General features: G+C 40.6%; 1 protein-coding gene across 1 annotated transcript; it reads left to right on the plus strand.

The window, feature by feature from the left end:
* The first annotated feature begins 724 nt into the window (after positions 1-724).
* LOC124942619 (calponin homology domain-containing protein DDB_G0272472-like) lies at positions 725-18,168 on the plus strand. Its single transcript, XM_047483158.1, has 8 exons — positions 725-814; positions 1,308-1,367; positions 8,781-9,177; positions 11,987-12,252; positions 12,346-13,341; positions 13,399-13,565; positions 16,239-16,326; positions 17,845-18,168. The coding sequence occupies exons 1-8, from the start codon at positions 725-727 to the stop codon at positions 18,166-18,168; spliced, it is 2,388 nt and encodes a 795-aa protein (XP_047339114.1).
* The last annotated feature ends 2,688 nt before the right edge of the window (positions 18,169-20,856 follow it).

Here is a 20,856-nt window from a genome sequence, read left to right on the forward strand (position 1 = left end):
AAAAACATTAACCACGGTATTAAGTAAAGCCTTGGTTAATGTATTTATTTATTAACCACGGTTTTACCTTAACACCATGGTTAATAATGTTAACCTGTTGACAAATAAAACATTTTATTAGTTAACACACATTAACCACGACGGTAGGGTAAAATCGTGGTTATTGTGTTTATTTATTAACCACGGTTCTACCATAACGTCGTGGTTAATAATGTGAACCTACTTGAAAACAAAATGTTTTCTTGGTTAACACACATTAACGTTGGCGTTAGATAATACCATGGTTATTGTGATAAGTTATTAACCATGGTTTTACCTAACGTCGTGGTTAATAATGTGAACATCCTAGAAAATGAAATATTTTCTTGGTTAACACACATTAACGGCGACGTTAGGTAAAGCCATGGCTAATGTGTTTATTTATTAACCATGGTTTACTTAACATTGTGGTTAATAATGTGAACCTACTGGAAAACGAAAATTGTGGTTAATGTGTTTATTTATAAAACCATGGTTTTCCTCCTAAAGGCGCTGTTAATAATCATTAAATGATTATTAATATCGGCACATAATAACGACGACATTAATTATTTTAAATATAAAACTGTGACTTCTTCTTTTTCCCTTCTTCTTTCCATCTTCCCCGATTCTGTCGTTCCCTTCTTCTTTCCCTCTTTGATGAATCTGTCACCGCTGTTACCTTCTTATGTCCCTACCTTTGATAATGCCACCACCGTTAAAGTCGTCCGTCGTCGATAATATCTACGCCGAAAGCCGTCCTTCATCCCTGCCGATCCGCCTCCCCCACCGCCAGGTAATACGAATAGTTTAGATATGTGATTTAGGTTTAGTTTGGTAAGTTAGAAATGTTTATATTAGTGATTTAAGTTTAGTTTGGTAAGTTAGATATGTTTAGATTAGTTATGTAGGTTGATAAGTTAGATATGTTGATTTATTGATAGATTTAGGTTTCTTGATTTAGGTTGGTTTGATTTATTGATAGATTTAGGTTTTTTTATTTAGTTTGTTTGATTTAGATTTTTATATTTAGGTTTTTATTATTGAATGATTTTGGTTAACTTACGTGGTTAGTTCTTGGACGAAATATGGGGATACAGTCAGACAAATGGTTAGTCAACAACGGTATGCCGGATGCAAATCCGGTTTAGGATTTGATAATGACAACCTAGACAAGTCCAATAAAAAGTTGAACCCAGTAAAATACGAGCTTAAGGCCATAAACTTTGTCAAGGGAGATTTTACTGATATTGGAACTAATCATGTCTGTGATAACTTGACTTTAAAAGATTGGATCAAATATGTTAATCAAGCTTGAAGCTGGATTAAGCCAAAGAAGAGGGGAGCCAGTAAGTCTGGCAAGAAAAAACTTGATAGAAAGTCAAGAAGATATTCTCAAAACTCATCTACTAAATCTAAGGGATCAACAACAAGCAGAAAGAAATCTGCCAAACCAAAATCTTTTGCTTTATTAACTATACAAAATGGGAGATCCATCAAGACAACCCAAATATGGATCCCCAAGGGACTGATCAACCACAGACCCAAGTGAATATAGGTACCAATTCTGTAAATATTTTATTTGTAGGTAAATTAGGTTAGCTTCTTGGAGGAATCTATTTGGTACATGGACAGTGGATGCTCTAGACACATGACAGGTGACAGACAACTGTTGGCCGACATAACCAAAAGCTTAGGACCTAAGATCACTTTTGGTGATAACAACAAAGGTAAAACCGTGGGTAATGGTAAGATTATCCATGGTAACTGTTAGATAAAATCAGACCGGTTCAAATAAACCTAACTTAATAAACCTTCCATGCAGGCATAAGGAACCGGACCGGATAAACAAAAGAACCGGCTAAGAAAACTAGCCGGTCAAGCTACTAAACCGATCAAAAATACTCGGAACATGACCGCACAAAGAAAGGATCGGCCAAAGCTTAAAACCGGAATCATCAAACAGCCTATCAGCCACAAGGCAGAGAAATAACCGGAAGAAGTCCGGTTACATCACTCATACCAAAAGCCATTCGGCTAAGTCAAGCGGCCGACCAGTACAAGAAGACAATTCGGGTTTCTACTGAGAATGATACCAAAGGAACAGACTGAACACTTCCATATCCATGCAAGTCCGAGGAAAGACTATAGGCTACAGAAGACAGTACTACCGGATCTTTCCACTTCGGGATAAGTCAGAAAGAAGATCTTCCAAGTACAGACAACTGTCCAACAGACAGTGCCTACATCAAGTAAAAGACAAACCCGGCAGGTTTGTCTTACATACCGGAAGAACAGACCGCCAGGTCTGAGATAGAATGCCAGGTCTGAGGTTGACCATCAAGTCTGAGGAAACGACCGCAGGTCTGAATCTCTGAAACACTGAATCACTGCACCTCTGCTCAGCCAATCAGATTCAAGGCAGTGAAATATGACCGTTGGCATATTTCACCTATAAAAGGGGCAGTTGAAGAAGAGTAAATGCGGGACACACAGTGGAATAAGTGAAACGCTGAGAGCATTTACTACAAGTGATAAAATTGTGTTATTCTAAGAAAGCCTAAGTGCTAAAGTTAAAGTGTGTATTACAATTTCGGTGTAAATTGTAAGAGTGTTATCGAGCAAGAAATAAGTCTCGATCGGATTGTACTTGTATTCCTTAGTGAATATCCTTCTCGCGGTTTCGAGAGGAAGGGGTGACGTAGGAGTTTTATCTCCGAACATCCATAAAATCTGTCTTGTTATTTCCTTTTTTCCGGCTCCATTGTCTAACCAACTAACTCAATTACACCGCTCTAAACCGACTCTATACTATCCATACCAAATTTCCAGATTACCGAAACTGACCCACCATTTTCAAATCTCCATCATCCGAAACCGGCCTTGTCCATCAAACAAGTGTGCTGCTTCAACCTGAAAGCAAACCTCTTCCGCGCTTGAACCTAGTTCAAGGGTTTATGACAGATTGTGTAGTATTGAAACCCCGGTGTTAATCTCTAACCGGATTAACCACCACCCTTCGAGTGAGAACCGCTAACCGGTCCAACCCCCAGTCTTCCAGCGGCTACCTAGATCCTAACAATTGGTATCAGAGCAGTTAGTTTCAATACTCAAGCAAGTATGTATCAGGATAGGCCTCTAATGCTAGAGGGTGATGACTTTGCCAACTGAAAGGCACGCATGCACCTGCATTTAGTCACGTTGGATGATGAAATGGAGTCCATTCTGACCGAAGGACCAATATTCATTGATAAAGATATAAAAGAATGGACGGCTGAAGATAGGAGAAGAAACAACCTGGATAATCATGCTAGAAACCGGATCTCCAACAGTGTGGACATAAACACATACTACAAGATCAGAGACTGCCAAACCGCGAAGGAGACATGGAACACGGTTATCCAGATCTTTGAGGGAAATGAAAGAACAAAGGAGAACAAGATAATGGTGGCCACACAGAAGTTTGAGAGCATCAAGATGAAACCAGGAGAAACTATGAAGGAATACAGTGACCGGTTCACTGGTGTGTTAGATGAGTTAGCAACTCTGGGCAAGAAGTATGACAACAAAGAGGTAATGAGGGAATCACTGGCTTATGAGTTCACTAGCTTTGAGATCTCTTCCAAGTGCTTGGGACATAAAAACAATGATAATGAGGGAATCAAAGAGCCTACGTAAGATGAAACTATACGATGTATTCGAAGATCTTAAGGCATATGAGTTCGAAATGAGATCCAGGACTGAAAAAGAAGTCTCGGCCTCAACATCAACCAGAGCACTAATCACATCTACAGAACCAGTTGCACCGGCACCGGTTCCTGCACCCGTACCGATCAGAACCGCCGAACAGTTCACTGAGGATGCCATGGCAATGCTTGCACAGAAGTTTGGGAGGTTCATGAAAAGAAGCCAACCGACAAACAACTACTATGGTGACAAATCCAATGTAAGATGCTATAACTGTAACTGTTTGGGACATTTCAAGTGGGAATGCAGGAAACCAAGAAGGGATACCCAGAAACCGGATTATCAAAATGACCGAAACAATTATCAACAAACCGGTGAAGGAAGTGAGGAACCGAAAGCACTGATAGCCGACGATGGAGGGAGTCTATGGGCTCACAGTGACAGTGATGATGAACTCACGTGTCTCATGGAAAATGAGGAACAGGTATTTGACTCTCTTTGTGAAGAATTCACTAAAGATGAATTATACAATGCATTGAATGACATGGTATAAGAATATAAGAACCTACTAACCATGCTACCTAAGCACCTCAACATTAGAACCGATCCCATAGTACCCATTCCGACAAAACCAGAGGTACTCATTATAACCGAACCGGAGGTCGTACAACCTGATGATACCCATACTTTAGAAACCGAATTAGATCCTAAGACCGAACAATCTAGTGAACCGGCTAGAGAATTAACCGAGGAAGAAAATGTCCGACTTCAATATAAGATGGCCGCCTATAAGAGATCTAGCGATATAGTAAAGAACATGAATAGACACTACAGGCATCCTCGTTGAAAGTTTGGCCTAGGATACACGGAGAATAGCTCCAAAGACCGAAAACCTAGAAAGAAAGCAAGGCTCACAAGAGGAAATCTTCCCTTTATAAAATTTCTTAAAAGCTCCTGGACCGCTGAAGAAGAGGAGACCACATACTATAGGGAAGAAAAGCTAAAATACGACTATGTTGGTCCAACCGAATCATGGCTTGACCCCGTGAAAAGAAAAGCCGAAATTCTCAAACATATGAAAGCCTTTCCTGAACCGCGTATGTCAAACTACAGATCACCGAACCAAAGACCATCACCATTTAAGACCTTTGTAGGAAAACCGAGATACACGAGACCGAGTGCCAAAAGGACAGTTAAAACCCTAGCAAAGAAAACCGTCCGGTTTATTAAGGTTTGGGTACCTAAGGGACTAATCGCATGTGGACCCAAGTAAATGTGGGTACCAAATAGTTGTAAATATGCACATTTTGCAGGACCCAAAGAAACGGCTAGGAAGCTCTGAATGGTTCTTGGACAGTGGCTGCTCCAGGCACATGACCGGAAACAGCAATATGCTAACTAACATCAGAGTAGCAACCGGTGCTTTAATCACTTTTGGTGACAACTCAAAAGGTAAAACTGTGAGCAAGGGTAAGATTGTCCATGGTAACCTAACCATTGATAATGTACTTTTAGTTGAAAACCTACGTTTTAACCTACTTAGCATTAGTCAGATGTGTGATGCTGGATACACGGTAGAATTTCTTAAACATGCATGCTTAGTTAAGAACTCTCAAGGTATTGTACTGCTAACCGGAAATAGGATAGGTAACATTTACAAGGTAGATTGGAAAACTAGAGTAGAATATCCTATATGCATGATAGCTAAGACTGATCAAACCTGGCTGTGGCACAAAAGACTAAACCATTTAAACATGAAAACTTTAAACTACATTCGTGGTAAAAAGCTAGTTGAGGGCATTCCTGATATAGTATTTAACCAGGATAAGGTTTGCTCAGCATGTCAAATGGGTAAATAGACTAGGTCATCTTTTAAGAGTAAAGGAAATATTCAATCTAGCCGATGTTCAGATCTTCTTCACATGGATTTATTTGGACCAATTCAGGTTGTTAGCCTAGGAGGTATGCTCTACACCATGGTAGTTATTAATGATTACTCTAGATTTACATGGGTAATATTCTTACCATCTAAACGTGAAACCGTATCAAACATGATTACACTTCTTAAGCGCCTGCAAAATGAAAAATCAACTCGTATTAATAGCATTCGAAGTGATCGAGGTACCGAATTTACCAACAGTACATTAACTGCATATCTTGATGAATCCGGCATTAGACACGAGTTGTCTAGTGCTAGGACTCCTCAACAAAATGGCCTGGCCGAGAGAAGAAACCGGACTCTCAAGGAAGCCGCACGGTCCATGATAGCCGATTCCGGCATTGCTCAGAAATTTTGGGCTGAGGCTATCAACACTGCATGTTATACACAAAACCGGTCTTTAATAAACAAATTTCACAACAAAACACCGTATGAAGTTTATTTTAACAGGGTTCCCAAACTCAATTACCTCAGGATTTTTGGGTGTAAGTGTTATATACACATAAATGGTAAAACCCAACTCACTGCGTTTGATGCAAAAACCGATACCGGGATCATGCTAGGATATTCAGCAGTAAGTAAAGCATATATAGTATATAATAATAGAACTACAACCATGGAGGAAACAATTCACGTTGTTTTCGATGAATCGGTTGAAAGCAATACTGCTTCATGCTTTGATCTACACAACAGATTGGAAAACAACGATATTCATTCTAACAGTGAAGATGAGACTCCGGTCTTCAGGCGGTTTGTCCATGACCAAATGGGTAACATTGAAACCCAGCCGGATCAAGCTGTTCCACAACAGGAAGCTAAAACTTCGGTCCAATCCGAGGAAGTCGGTCGGTCTGACAATCTCGTTCAGCCTACCGACATGTCTAGCCTTGATCAAGTAAACGGTAATTTGGTAGACACTCCTGAACTGAATCTCAGAAGAAACAGTAAACATCCTCCTGAGCAAATTATAGGTGACCCTTCAGAACCTGTTCGAACTATGGGTCAACTTCTGGAAGGATATTTTAATTCCGCTTTTATATCCCAGATTGAACCGAAAAGAATAGATGAAGCATTGTCAGATCCGGATTGGATCTTGGGAATGCAAGAAGAGCTAAACCAGTTCGAGAGTAGTAAAGTCTGGTACCTAGTCCCTAGACCGAAAGATCAATCGGTCATAGGAACAGGATGGGTATTTAGAAACAAACTCAATGAGGACGGTTTAGTCACGAGGAACAAAGCCAGATTAGTGGCTCAAGGCTACAAACAGGAAGAAGGCATTGATTTTGAAGAGTCATTTGTCCCTGTAGCTAGAATTGAAGCCATTAGGATTTTTCTAGCCTTTGCTGCTTTCAAAAACTTTAAGGTTTTTCAAATGGATGTTAAAAGTGCATTTCTGAACGGTGATCTACGTGAGGAAGTGTATGTTGGACAACCACCCGGTTTCAAAAGCGCCGCATTTCCAAACCATGTATACCGGCTAAATAAACCTTTATACGGTCTAAAGCAAGCACCTAGAGCCTGGTATGATACACTAACCGCATTTCTATTACAACATGATTTCACCATCGGTTCGGTGGATAAAACATTGTTTAAATTTCAAAAGAAGGAACATATCCTACTTGTTCAAATCTATGTAGATGATATTATTTTTGGCTCAACCGATCCTAAGTTATGTGATAAGTTTTCAAAAATGATGACTGACAAGTTTGAAATGAGTATGATGGGAGAATTAAGTTTCTTCCTAGGTCTTCATGTTAAACAACTCAAAGAAGGAACATTCATTAGCCAACCTAAATACACCAAGGAGCTACTAAAGAAGTTCGGGATGGACACCTGCTCCTCGGCATCTACTCCAATGAGCTCATCGATTAAATTAGACAGGGACGATGAGGGCCAATCGGTAGACCAGATTGCATACCGAGGGATGATCGGCTCTCTACTGTACCTGACAGCGAGTAGACCGGACATCCTATTTGCAGTTGGTGTTTGTGGGAGATTCCAAGCAAACCCAAAACAATCTCACTACACAGCCGCAAAAAGGATACTGAAGTATCTAAAGGGAACACCTGATGTCGGCCTGTGGTACCCAAAGGACTCATCCTTTAATCTAACAAGTTACTCAGACGCAGACTACGCAGGGTGTAAGATTGACAGAAAGAGCACCAGCGGAACATGCCAATTCCTAGGTGACCGACTGGTGTCATGGCATAGCAAGAAACAGACATCGGTGGCCACATCAACCGCGGAAGCTGAATACTTGGCGGCCGGAAGTTGCTGCTCTCAACTCCTCTGGATTCAACAACAACTGAAGGATTTCGGTATCATTGCCGAAGAGTCCCCGATCTTCTGTGACAATACAAGTGCCATTGCGATCACCTACAACCCGGTTCTCCACTCCAGAACCAAGCATATCGACATACGGCACCACTTCATCCGGGAACATGTCACGTTGAAGCATATCCGGCTGGAATACGTATCGACCGATCAACAAGTAGCCGATATCTTCACTAAGCCTCTATAAGAAGCTAAGTTCTCTCAATTCAGACTTACTCTCGTCTTAACCGACATTAGCCAGATCCTTCCTAAGGATGCTTAAAGGGAAACCAGTTCGGACAGACAAAACCGGTAGTTCCTCCTAAACTGTTGGACTTCAAATTTTCGAGCTACCTATGGAAGAACCGCCCAGTTCATCAGATAGAGTAAACCGACCGGCTACTTGGTGCATGCATCAAATAACCGCATCGGGATGAACAACTGATGACTGACCGGTTCGGAAGCAGGTCATCTTAGATTATTTGAAATTCAAACAGAAGTGGAATAATTATCAGTGTTTATAGATGTCTGTTCTGAAACATTGTCTTTTCAAAATAAAATGGTCGCGCCTAAAAAGACGTGAAGATCTTTTGATATCTTTCACAGTCCAGGCCTATGACCAACATCCTAGACTGCAAATATACCTATTTCATGCAATATCTCTTATCCTGCAGTTAATAGATATCATCTCATTTAATGCCTGGACAATAGGATAATCCCTAAATTAGTATTTAAGTGAAGTAACCATTCACCACAACACTCACAAGACAAAAGATTATCCTCTCACTAAAAAAAAATGTCTCAGTTTCCCAACATCCTTCAGGTTGATTTTCAATCCTGTTCAAACACAGAGCACTATGAGATTTACAAGATAATCAAATCTCTGGAGGAAACCGGTCTTCAGAACTTCCTAGACGACAAACATACCATCTATCCTGAATCTATTCTGGAGTTCTTCTATCACGCCAGGGTGTTTAGAGGCTCCCCCCACTTTGAAACTCACATTCAATCTAAAGTGGGAGGTATTGTCTTTGATTTCACCGAAAGGGACTTTGCGCGGTGCTTTAGCCTGCCAAAGCACGGGATAACGGACCTAGAAGTTTCAGCCGACATAAAAGCCGAGATATCCATCGCCTTCGCACGATCTGACGAACCGGTTGAAGATCATGGTACAAAATCACGCCTAAGGGCTGAATATCAGCTCCTCAATGATGTGATTGGTAAGAGCATCTTCGGAAAGGATGTCACAAATACCTACTGTACCTCGAACTTCAACATGATGGCGGCTATAATCACCGGCACACCGGTGAACTGGTCTAGGGTGCTGTTTGACATCCTTATCTGGATGGTTGGCATTCGATCAGTCGGTTTCATCCCCCAACTAAGCTGTCTTCTTGTGGAGCTTGGTGTTCCAACCTGTCCCGGAGAAGGTTTGAACCAAGCCCAGGTGCTGACTAAAGAAGTAACCGACTCCTTTTATGAGCGGTTCGAGAGAGCTTGGAGGAGGAGAAACCGCCGCAATGGTGTCGTCAACTCTTATGCACACTAAGTCACTCCTTCTTGCACCCGGTCGTTTTGCTTCATACACCGGGTGTATCTTTATCCAACCTATGATTGATCGTTTCGGTCTGATCTACATCCTCTTCGGTTTCACTTATGTTTCTTTTGATCTCATGTTTTCTTCACTATTATCCATGCATGTTCGGCACTATACTATGTTATTTTCGGTTTCAACTAATTAATCTCGGTTATGATTAGTGCATTCAATGAAAAAGGAATCCCTAATTAATGAGTTAACTCCCAACCACTTGAACATTTAATATCCAACTAACCTGGTTACTTCTCAACTAACACCTACCTCGGGCTCCGCAATCTGCCTCTTCTCCATGCACCTTGGAAACATAAAGATTCTTTTGCTTAATAAAACAAAACTAACAATCAAAGCTTATGTTTTCCCTCCAAAACCGACCCTATATAAGGTGTCATCCTCTAATCAACTTACCTCATACGAAAGCATAAGAACACTTCTAAGATACTTTGAATCCTCTCTCTCTCAATACCGAAATCATGCCGAGCCGAACTTTAGGTAACTTCTTAAGCATTGACTTCAACTCTTGCATAGACGAGATGGACGGTAATCCTGAACAGAAGTTAATGTTCCACTCTCTCACTGAAACCGGTCTTCAACCTTTTCTTGAAGAGGCCGGTCCAATTCTCCTAGAAGATGTCAAGGCCTTCTTTCGAAGCGCCTGCATCAGGGGAAAGTATATCGTCTCTACCGTCAGAGACCACACATTCTGGATCGATGAGGTTGAATTTGCCTCACTATTCGATCTACCTACTAAAGGATTCTCAACCATAGAGGACCTAGCGGGATTTGAACTCGCCCAATACCTATCGGCCACCCCCTCTCCGGTGGAACACTATGGGCCAAAAACCCAGCTTGCTAGTCACGGTCAACTACTTCTCGAAATCGTGACCCGTTCGATCCTGTGTCAATCGCCGAATCAACGGTATTCTAGAAATACCTACAACATCATGACCCACATCCTTTGCGAATCGGCCATCAACTGGTCAACGGTCATTTTCGAAAACCTCAAGAATATGGTGCTGACCAAGAGAGGTCTCGGTTATGCACCGCATATCAGTAAGCTGATTCTTGGGTACCGGCCAGAGTTTGGACCAGAGACACCGGCCTCCTCCTCGACCATCCTCGACAAGGATTCGACAATAGACCGAATTTCTAGAATGTCTTTTTCATAGGCTGTACTTTCCATTATTTATGAATGCCTATACCGAATTTTCTGTCGGTTTTCTTTATGCAATATTTCTTGAACTCAATCTCATTTCGGTTTAAATGAGCGTGTCCTCTTAATTCCTTGAACATTTATCTAAGTAACCGGTTAAAATCTTCAAACTATAACCGCGTTCTTATCCGGTCACATAAAATTACTTAAAATAAATTGCAAACACTCTGATTCCTTAAAATAATCGGTTAGACTTAGAAACTGCACCATCAATCTCGGTTTCAAAAAGGAAAGTGCGTCATTAATGAAGGCTTTGGAGGGAAACCTCCCGCCCAAAACTGCCGCCCCTTGGTTTGGCGCCCATTCTCTCCCGCCCATGGTTTGCCGCTTCTTTCAATTTGGAGGGAAAATTCCCGCCTAATATTGATGGGACGGTTGGGCTTCCAAACCGCATCTATAAAAGGGACTCTCGGTCATTTTATTTCATTCTCACGCGAATCTACTTTCTCTCTCTAAGCTATCTAACTCTCTAAAGCGGTTATCTCTCAAACTCTTTCAAATTCTAAGATGGGGCATGGTTCGGCTTTGTTTAGACACCTATCTCGGGTGGATTTCGAGGAAATCCGGTTGAAAGGCACGTCCGAGGCAAAGGAGGTTCTTGACCGGATAGTCAAAACCGGTCTGGAATATTTCCTTGGCGGTCCTCATGTTATATACAAAGATGCGGTCGAAGAATTCTTCAAAACCGCAACCATCACCAACGACAAAATCACCGCGACTATATGCGGTTCTGAAATAGAGCTCACCGAGGCATCGGTGGCAGAGAGCCTGCGCCTTCCGACAACCGGCCAGGATGCAACGGCAGACATAGAGCAGAAAACCTTTGAGGCGGCTTGCCAGATCCTATCGGCAACTAAAGAGCCGATCAAAGTATCCGGCAGCAAACAAATGTTGAAGCCGGAGTATATCCCAATATGTGACATCTTCGTAAGGGCGATTCTGGCGAGGGGAGGAAACTACAGCAACCTCACAAAGGACAAAATCAGGATGCTGATCGGCCTGATAGAGGGAAGAAAGGTCAACTGGGCAAAAGCGGTGTTCAGCAACCTAATGGATATGGTGAAACCGGATTCAAACCGGTCGTGGGGATACGTCGTTCCTCTCGGTAAGATCTTCCTTCACCACAATATCGACATCGGTCCCGGCTTCGTGGTCGCAAATCGATGCCTCATCAGATCGAAGCAATTCTTAGAAAGGAAACAGCCGGCCCCCGGTTCCACAGGTGGCCGAAAGAAGAAAGCCGACAAGAAAGCGGCCCCAGCCAAAGCAAAGGCTGAAAGTAAAAGAAAGGAGACAGTAACTTTCTCGGAACCGCCGCAGCAAACCGAGGATGAGGAGTCGGCTTCCTTCTCTGAGAGAACCGACACGGAGAAGACCGAGGATGATAGATCGGTCAATGAAGACGACCATTCGGCCCACAGCCCCAATGATGTCGGACCTAACACCAACCCTGAGACCACCGAGGGTGGAAAAGAGGGTGGAGAAGAGGTTGATAAAGAAGCCGATGATGAAGGCGGCGACAAAGAGAAGGAGGAGGCCGAAGAAGCAGAGGCCGATAGGATATCTCTGAAACTCCTTCAGGGCGTCAAAAAGCGAGCCGAGACAATTGAAGAATTATACCTGGAATGGCACGACCACCGGTACGGCACACCGTATAGAGAAATCCTACCGGGCCACACAGACGTGGAGTGCATCCAAAGATTGGAGGAGGTGGAAGACTTGATCATGAACCTTACAAACTCCAACACACTTCAAAAGGTACAACACCGAACCTGCCTCTTAAAACCGAAGGTCCAACTACGGAAGCTAACAACACGCATCCGGAAAATTACGGAGGAGCTCAAAACGGTCGGACCGGAAGACACCTTAGCACCGCGGGTGTTAGAAAGGCTTGAAAAAGCCAAAGGGGAACTTACTCAAGAAATCGAACGGCTAGAGGCAATATGCAGCCGAATGAAAATACCGGTTTATACTGCTCCCCGGATCGATACGTCTCCGGATCACTGTCCAACACCTCCAAGGGAGAATGCGGCATCCAAAGATTCCGATGAAAGAGCCGATCCCAATCTCACTGGGCAATCACCTCCTCCACAACCGGAAGTCTCCGCATCAGACTTCACAAAGGAGTGGGTTGAGGGCCATCTCCAAAGGCTTGAAGACTCAACCGCAAAACGGATTGATAACCGCATTCAAGAGTTTGAAGACTCTGCGGTTCAGCCATTCAAGGATAGAGTCCAAAGAATCACTGGCTCGGCACTCAAGTTCGCCGACACCACATGGTTTCTCTTGAATTCCAATCGGGACCGAATCTCAGAAGTCGACGAAGATCTGCAGGAAGAGGCGGCTCTGCGCGGTAAATATGTCAAGCGAACCGAAATTTTGGAGGATTTGACCTCCGAGTTAAAGGGAGACTTCGACCGGCTTGAAAGAGAGACCGATCAACGGTTGACATCGATGAGTGATGACCTGGTGGGCACAACACTCGATCGAGTCTCCGAACTCGAGAAGAAAAATGTGGATCTCGTGGCCGAACTGAAGGCGCTTTCCGAACAAGTTGCCGAAATGCTAAGGGTAAAGGTGAACGCGGACGCCGCGGCTGTAGCGGCTGATGCTCAAGTGGCTAAGAGGGTCCAGGATGCGCTGGACGCCGAAATAAGTAAAGAGAAGGAGGCACCGCGTTCTTCTCAACTTACCGAGAAGGAAGCGGAAGCCGAAAGGATTAAAAGGGCAGAGGCCATTTTCCCAGGACTTACTAAGAAAGCAGCCGCTCAAGCAGCGGAGGATGCTGAGCGGTTGGAAAGGCAAACACGGAGGCTGGAAGACTTCGCAGCCGAAAACAAGAAGAAAAAGGCGGCCGCCTCCGCTTCAGCGCCGAAAAAGCGAAAGAGGGAGGCCCCTAAGAAAGTTCAAATAGCTGACCTGCTCAACGAGGTCACTGAAACGGTCATCACGAGTACATCGCAGCAGGCCGACCAAGTCGAAGAGGAAGTCGAAGAACAATTGTAGTCCCGGTCTACAAGACAACGACCTTCCGAACCGACCAGTCGACAGCAACCGAAGAAGAAAAAGAGCATATATGACTTCTCGGACTCGGAATAGGGGCTCTCTTTCCTTTACTTATCTTAGTGTTTTATATATTATGTTATTTTCGGTTATCTATACTATATATAAAGCTATTTTTGAAACCGGCCATCTCTTGCATCTCTACTTAGTTTTGATAATTTTAAATAAAATAATCAAAAAGGGAGAAATTGATAAGATAAAAGATAAAGACTCTTCCAAAATTTTTCTCAAATTTTTTTTCGAAAAATTCTCCTAAGTCAGTTTCAAAAATCCGGACAAACAAAACAACCGGCCTACGGTTGCAAACTTACATGATTTTGATAATTTTAAATAAAATAATCAAAAAGGGAGAAATTGTTAGATAAAATCAGACCGGTTCAAATAAACCTAACTTAATAAACCTTCCATGCAGGAACAAGAAACCGGACCGGATAAACAAAAGAACCGGCTAAGAAAACTAGCCGGTCAAGCTACTAAACCGATCAAGAATACTCGGAACATGACCGCACAAAGAAAGGATCGGCCAAAGCTTAAAACCGGAATCATCAAACAGCCGATCAGCCACAAGGTAGAGAAATAACCGGAAGAAGTCCGGTTACATCACTCATACCAAAAGCCATTCGGCTAAGTCAAGCGGCCGACCAGTACAAGAAGACAATTCGGGTATCTACTGAGAATGATACCAAATGAACAGACTGAACACTTCCATATCCATGCAAGTCTGAGGAAAGACTGTAGGCTGCAGAAGACAGTACTACCGGATCTTTCCACTTCGGAATAAGTCAGAAAGAAGATCTTCCAAGTACAGACAACTGTCCAACAGACAGTGCCTACATCAAGTAAAAGACAAACCTGGCAGGTTTGTCTTACATACCGGAAGAACAGACCGCCAGGTCTGAGACAGAATGCCAGGTCTGAGGTTGACCATCAGGTCTGAGGAAACGACCGCAGGTCTGAATCTCTGAAACACTGAATCACTGCACCTCTGCTCAGCCAATCAGATTCAAGGCAGTGAAATATGACCGTTGGCATATTTCACCTATAAAAGGGGCAGTTGAAGAAGAGTAAATGCGGGACACACAATGGAATAAGTGAAACGCTAAGAGCATTTACTACAAGTGATAAGATTGTGTTATTCTAAGAAAGCCTAAGTGCTAAAGTTAATGTGTGTATTACAATTTCGGTGTAAATTGTAAGAGTGTTATCGAGCAGGAAATAAGTCTCGATCGGATTGTACTTGTATTCCTTAGTGAATATCCTTCTCGCGGTTTCGAGAGGAAGGGGTGACGTAGGAGTTTTATCTCCGAACATCCATAAAATCTGTCTTGTTATTTCCTTTCTGCCGGCTCCATTGTCTAACCAACTAACTCAATTACACCGCTCTAAACCGACTCTATACTATCCATACCGAATTTCCAAATTACCGAAACCGACCCACCATTTTCAAATCTCCATCATCCGAAACCGGCCTTGTCCATCAAACAAGTGTGCTGCTTCAACCTGAAAGCAAACCTCTTCCGCGCTTGAACCTAGTTCAAGGGTTTGTGACAGGTTGTGTAGTATTGAAACCCCGGTGTTAATCTCTAACCGGATTAACCACCACCCTTCGAGTGAGAACCGCTAACCGGTCCAACCCCCGGTCCTCCAGCGGCTACCTAGATCCTAACAGTAACCTCACTATCAAAGATGTGCTGCTAGTAGAAAACTTATGCTATAACCTGATCAATATTAGCCAAATGTGTGAAAATGGATATACTATTGATTTTCAAAAACATGCATGCTTAATTAAAGATCATCAAGGTAACACTCTTCTAATAGGAAACGACGTAGGAAATTCTTACAAAATGAACTGAAAAAATAATACGTCTGATCATTTAAGCATGATAGCCAAAAATGATCAAAACCGACTATGGAATAAAAGATTAAACCATCTGAATTTTAAAACCATTAACAACCTTTGTTCAAAAGATTTAGTTTCTAGAATACCTAAACTTAAGTTTTCAAAAGATAAGATATGTCCTGCTTGTCATATGGGCAAACATGTCAGATCAACTTTCAAAAACAAAGGGAATATCCAATCCGACAGGTGTCTAGAGTTATTGCACATGGATATGTTTGGTCCAATCTCAATCACCAGTTTATGGGGAATGAGATAAACCATTTTCATTATTGATTATTATTCTATATTTATTTAAGTTATATTTTTGAAATTTAAGAATTAGACTGCTGAAAATCTAATAAAGATCCTTAGAAGACTTCAAAATGAAAAAATCTTTAAGCATCATAAAGATAATAAGTGATAGAGGTACCGAGTTCACCAACAAAACTTTGTTTTCCTTCCTTGAGGAGTTTGGTATTAGACACGACTTGTCTATTGCTAGAACTCCATAATAAAATGGTGTTGTTGAAAGGAGGAACAAGACACTGAAGGAAGTAGCGAGATTTATGCTAGCTGACTCAGGTGTCTCTCAAAGACTTTGGGCAGAAGCTATAAACACAGTATGCTATACATAAAATAGGTCAATGATCAATAAACGTATTAATAAAACACCTTACGAAATTTTTTATGGAAAAACTCCTAAAATTTCATATTTTAGGATATTTGGATGTAAGTGTTTTATTCATAAAAATAAGAAAAATCATTTGACTTTTTTGACGCTAAAGAAGATGCTGGAATTATGTTAGGCTATTCTTCAGTTAGTAAAGCTTATAGAGTGTATAATAAAAAAACTCTAACTATTGAAGAACCTTTCCATATTGTCTTTGATGAATCTGTTGAAAGCAATTCTAACGAAATCATTCAAGTTGCTAACATGATGGAGGCTGCTACTCTTTAATCTACTCTTTAATCTGAGAGTGGTGATGAAGTTCCAGTAAACAGAAATAGCACTTCTGAACACATGGCTAATCCGGTTGATATTCAACCAGACGACCAAACTATAAGTCAATAGGTTGCTAACAGTCCAGACGTTGTAGAGCCATCTGACCAAACGTCTAACCTTTTAGGACTGAAATTCAAATGGAATATAAAATATCCATTTGAACAAATAATAGGTAATCCTAATGCACCTTTTAGGACAAGAAAACAATTAATAGATGATTTTGAAAACTCTACTTTTATCACTCAAATTGAGCCTGAGAAAATCGATGAAGCCTTTCTTGATCCAGATTAGATCAATGTTATGCAAGAGGAGCTAAATCAATTTGAAAGAAACAAAGTGTGACATCTTACTCCAAGACTGAATGATCAATCAGTTATTGGAACAAGATGGGTTTTTAGAAACAAGCTAAGTGAATATGGATTAGTTATAAGAAAAAAAGCCCGATTAGTAGCTCAAGGATATCGGCAAGAGGAAGGAATTTACTTTGAGGAGTCATTCACCCCTGTGGTTAGAATTGAAGTATCAGAATCTTCATAGCTTATGCAACATTTAAAATGTTGAAAGTTTATCAAATGGATGTTAAAAGTATTTTTCTTAATGGTCTATTAAATGAAGATGTGTATGTTGAACAACCTCCTAGTTTTCAAAATTATTCTTTTTTCCTCATCATGTCTTTAAATTGGATAAAGCTTTATATGGTATTAAGCAAGCTCCTAGAGCTTGGTATGAAACTTTGACTTACTTTTTGTTTGAGCGTGATTTTATCATTGGAATAGTAGATAAAACACTCTTCAGATTTACTAAAGATTCGCATATATTGTTTGTTCAAATCTATGTGGATCACATCATATTTGGGTCAACTAACCCCAAACTATGTGAGAAATTCTCGGTGTTTGAAGAGTAAGCAGCTCTCGGTGGTTGAAGAGTAGGCAGCTCTTCACATCATCGAGCAACAATAGATGTCCGTTGAAGAAAGATAGGTATTAGCTCTCCACTCTACGGAGAAGCTGCCTCCGTTTTGCTAGAAGGAACCATATGAAGTTGCTCCCCCAGCATCTGAGCAGAAGAATACCCCGTTTATTAAGGGGAACCCTCTAAAGAAGCTGAGTAGCTCTCAACCCCTGTTTCCAAGAAGGCATCTGAAGCAGATAATGATCAACTGTCTTCTTCTTCGACCGAAGAGCAGGCGTCCATGGTCGTTGTGAAGATCTCATCAGACGAGGAGACATCTGAAGAGAAGTCATCCTCCCACAAGTCCAAACATTCCTCTTCTTCATCATACAAGAAGTCTCTTCCTAATAAAACCCTCAACTCTATAGATATATCAGAATTTATCAAGGATTTGTGCGACGAAATCGAAGGAACAGGCGGTGAATCTCGGGAAATGGTCAATGTACCTCGAGTCTCATCTCCTGATAAAGAACTTGAGCGATCAAAATGGTCCCTAGAAATGTTGTAACGTCTAAAAATGGTCAACAACTTAAAGCGTAATTTTGACTCAATAGTTTTAGCCTCAAAACTTACATTCTTATCGAATTTCGAAAGGATGAGAAATAAAAATGATAGGATAAACTAGAGTCTAACTTAATATCGATTTCATTAAATCTCGTGAATTACCTTCCTCTCGATCCTAGTAAAACGAAATGAGATTACGATTTCCTTAGAAGTCGTCTAGTATAAAATGAGGTGAGGAATCGAAATATGATTTAATGATATCAATTAGACTAGATTTGACTTTTTAGAGTCGTCACACAATTTTCTCTTTAAGAAATTGGTAAAATAAAATATTTGTGCATTCTCGAACGCGAATAACAGAGATTTTTATCAAGGTTTGGGCTTGGCTACACATGAGAAAGTACAACAACTTTGTGTCTCTTATGCCCATTAAATGATGGTTTCTATTATAAACTCTTGGCCACATTATACAAAATATTTCTTTTACACTTCGTTTATTTAATTCAATTTAGTACATACTTTTAAGGATGAATCCAAACATAATCATGCAACTAAAGGTTTGTATCAATCTTTTCTTAGGACATGCATATAGGTTAGTGATAAAATAAAATATAATTCAAACAAAACTTAGGGAAATCATTTTTTTTATTTTTGTTGGAAGATATTTAATTAACTATTTTTTAGTATTTGTTTTTTTGATTTTTTTTTTCAAATGTATTCATGGCCTTAAAATGGTTAAAAAGAAGGAATTTACTAAACTGTTTAAAAACAAACGAGTTCTAACCTCATGGGCCAGGTTTAAACCATGGGTCAGATTAATGATGTAAGCAAATTTTATTGGAGCAATAAAGCAATTCGAGGATGGAGCTGGACTTCTGATCTGACACATAGGAATTTCCCATCAAAGGGATGGTCCATAGACGGGCAACATCATCACTTATACAAGGATGAGGTCTCAATTACAATGTCCGGAGATTGGCTGCTTGTATTTTTTTTACTCAACATATTTAAATAATAGCAACAACAGTAATATAACATGCAACATCAAACATTATTATTCTTTATAACAAACTCAATAACTAAACCACCTAGATTTCAAATGGCTGAACCAAGCTCTATAAACTTTTGATTAAAGGCTCTACACACTTATGGATCACATACAAATCAACTACATATTCTTAATAGTTATGTAGGTGACAACAAACAAGATTTTCTTTTTTTTGCTGCCGAATAAAACCTCAAAAAACGTTTTTACCGAAACTTTAGCATGTTTTTAGAAATCACACAAGTATCATCGTACTTCATCACAAATCATTCTAACACATTTTAGACATCACAATGAACAATTATATATCAACATCTTCAAATATAAGCATGGAACTCTCGATTTCAAATTTTGAATGTTTCAACCCAAATAGGCTTTTTTTTTATTCGTGGTGAAATAATTAGATTTGTTTCAACTAAAAGCTCCACAAACGCAGATAAAAAAATTTCTCAATCCAAATATCAACACATTACATAAAAATTAAAGTCACATTTTCTCAATATCATAAAATAAAATTTTCATTCATAAATGAAGTTATGCAAAGAATGACAACATACCAATCATTAACTCACACTCTTATGATTCTTTGGAGCTAATGGAAGCAACCATACCTTTTAAAACAACTCTACCCGATTCTCCTAAATTTCTTGAGAGCTTTCAAAAGCTTAAATGACAAAATCTCATCTTTAGCCTACTCCAATCATTGGGGGCAAATTGGGCATCAACCCACCTCCTAAAGTAAACTTTGCAAAAATAATTTTTTTCAAATAATTCTGACCATTTCACCCTTACTTTTTTTTCCGTTTCTTTCTCTTTACCCCTCATTTTCTCATTTCTTCTTTCTCTCTTCTCCTCCGGGCGAATGTTGCTCTCCATTTCCCGCTTCCCTCCCCTCGCTTCCCCGATTTCCTCCCTGAATCCCCTACTCCCGATGATCGCCAAACAACGTCGGAGGACGCTTTTCCGCGAGCCCTGACTCCAGAAGCTTACCGGACCACGAGATCACGCATGCAACTATAGCAAGGCGACTGTAGTAAGGCGACTGTAGTAGCTGATACAAAAGATGTGTTACATAAGCTGTTTAGAGGACCATGGTGTCGAACATGTCACTTCACTAGACTTATTCTCATACTAGAAGGTAATGCAGCAGTTGAAGTAATTTCAACTGATGTGATCGGATTAACATCAGGAAATGAGACAGAATCCCTGCTATAAAAGTCAGTTTGTGTCGGTGTAAGATGCGGTTTGCGTTCGGCGCAACATTCCTGACATTGACAAGAAAACGTTAGTTGTTTGCTTAGCTTATTATCATTCTATTGTATAATGTTGTTGTGGATCATAATAAAGATGAAATTGTGGCTCGATGGTTGAGTTTATTCAAATCACGTGTTCAATTCTTGGTATTATTCAATTTGAGCAAGTTTATTATTCGATTTGCATAGGTACTTGGTTCCTATAGATCTTAATGTTGATCAATTTGTGTATGTGGTGAGGAAGAGAATCAAATTGAGCCCTGAAAAGGCTATCTTCATTTTTGTCAAGAATATTCTGTCACCCACATGTTAGTTACAAACTTGCGATTGATAACTACTATAATGAGTTCTATTGAATCTCTAAATAGGTTATTGTTGAATTATTGTATTGTGG

The sequence above is a fragment of the Impatiens glandulifera genome, chromosome 1 (genome assembly GCF_907164915.1).
Source record: "Impatiens glandulifera chromosome 1, dImpGla2.1, whole genome shotgun sequence".
NCBI lineage: Eukaryota > Viridiplantae > Streptophyta > Magnoliopsida > Ericales > Balsaminaceae > Impatiens > Impatiens glandulifera.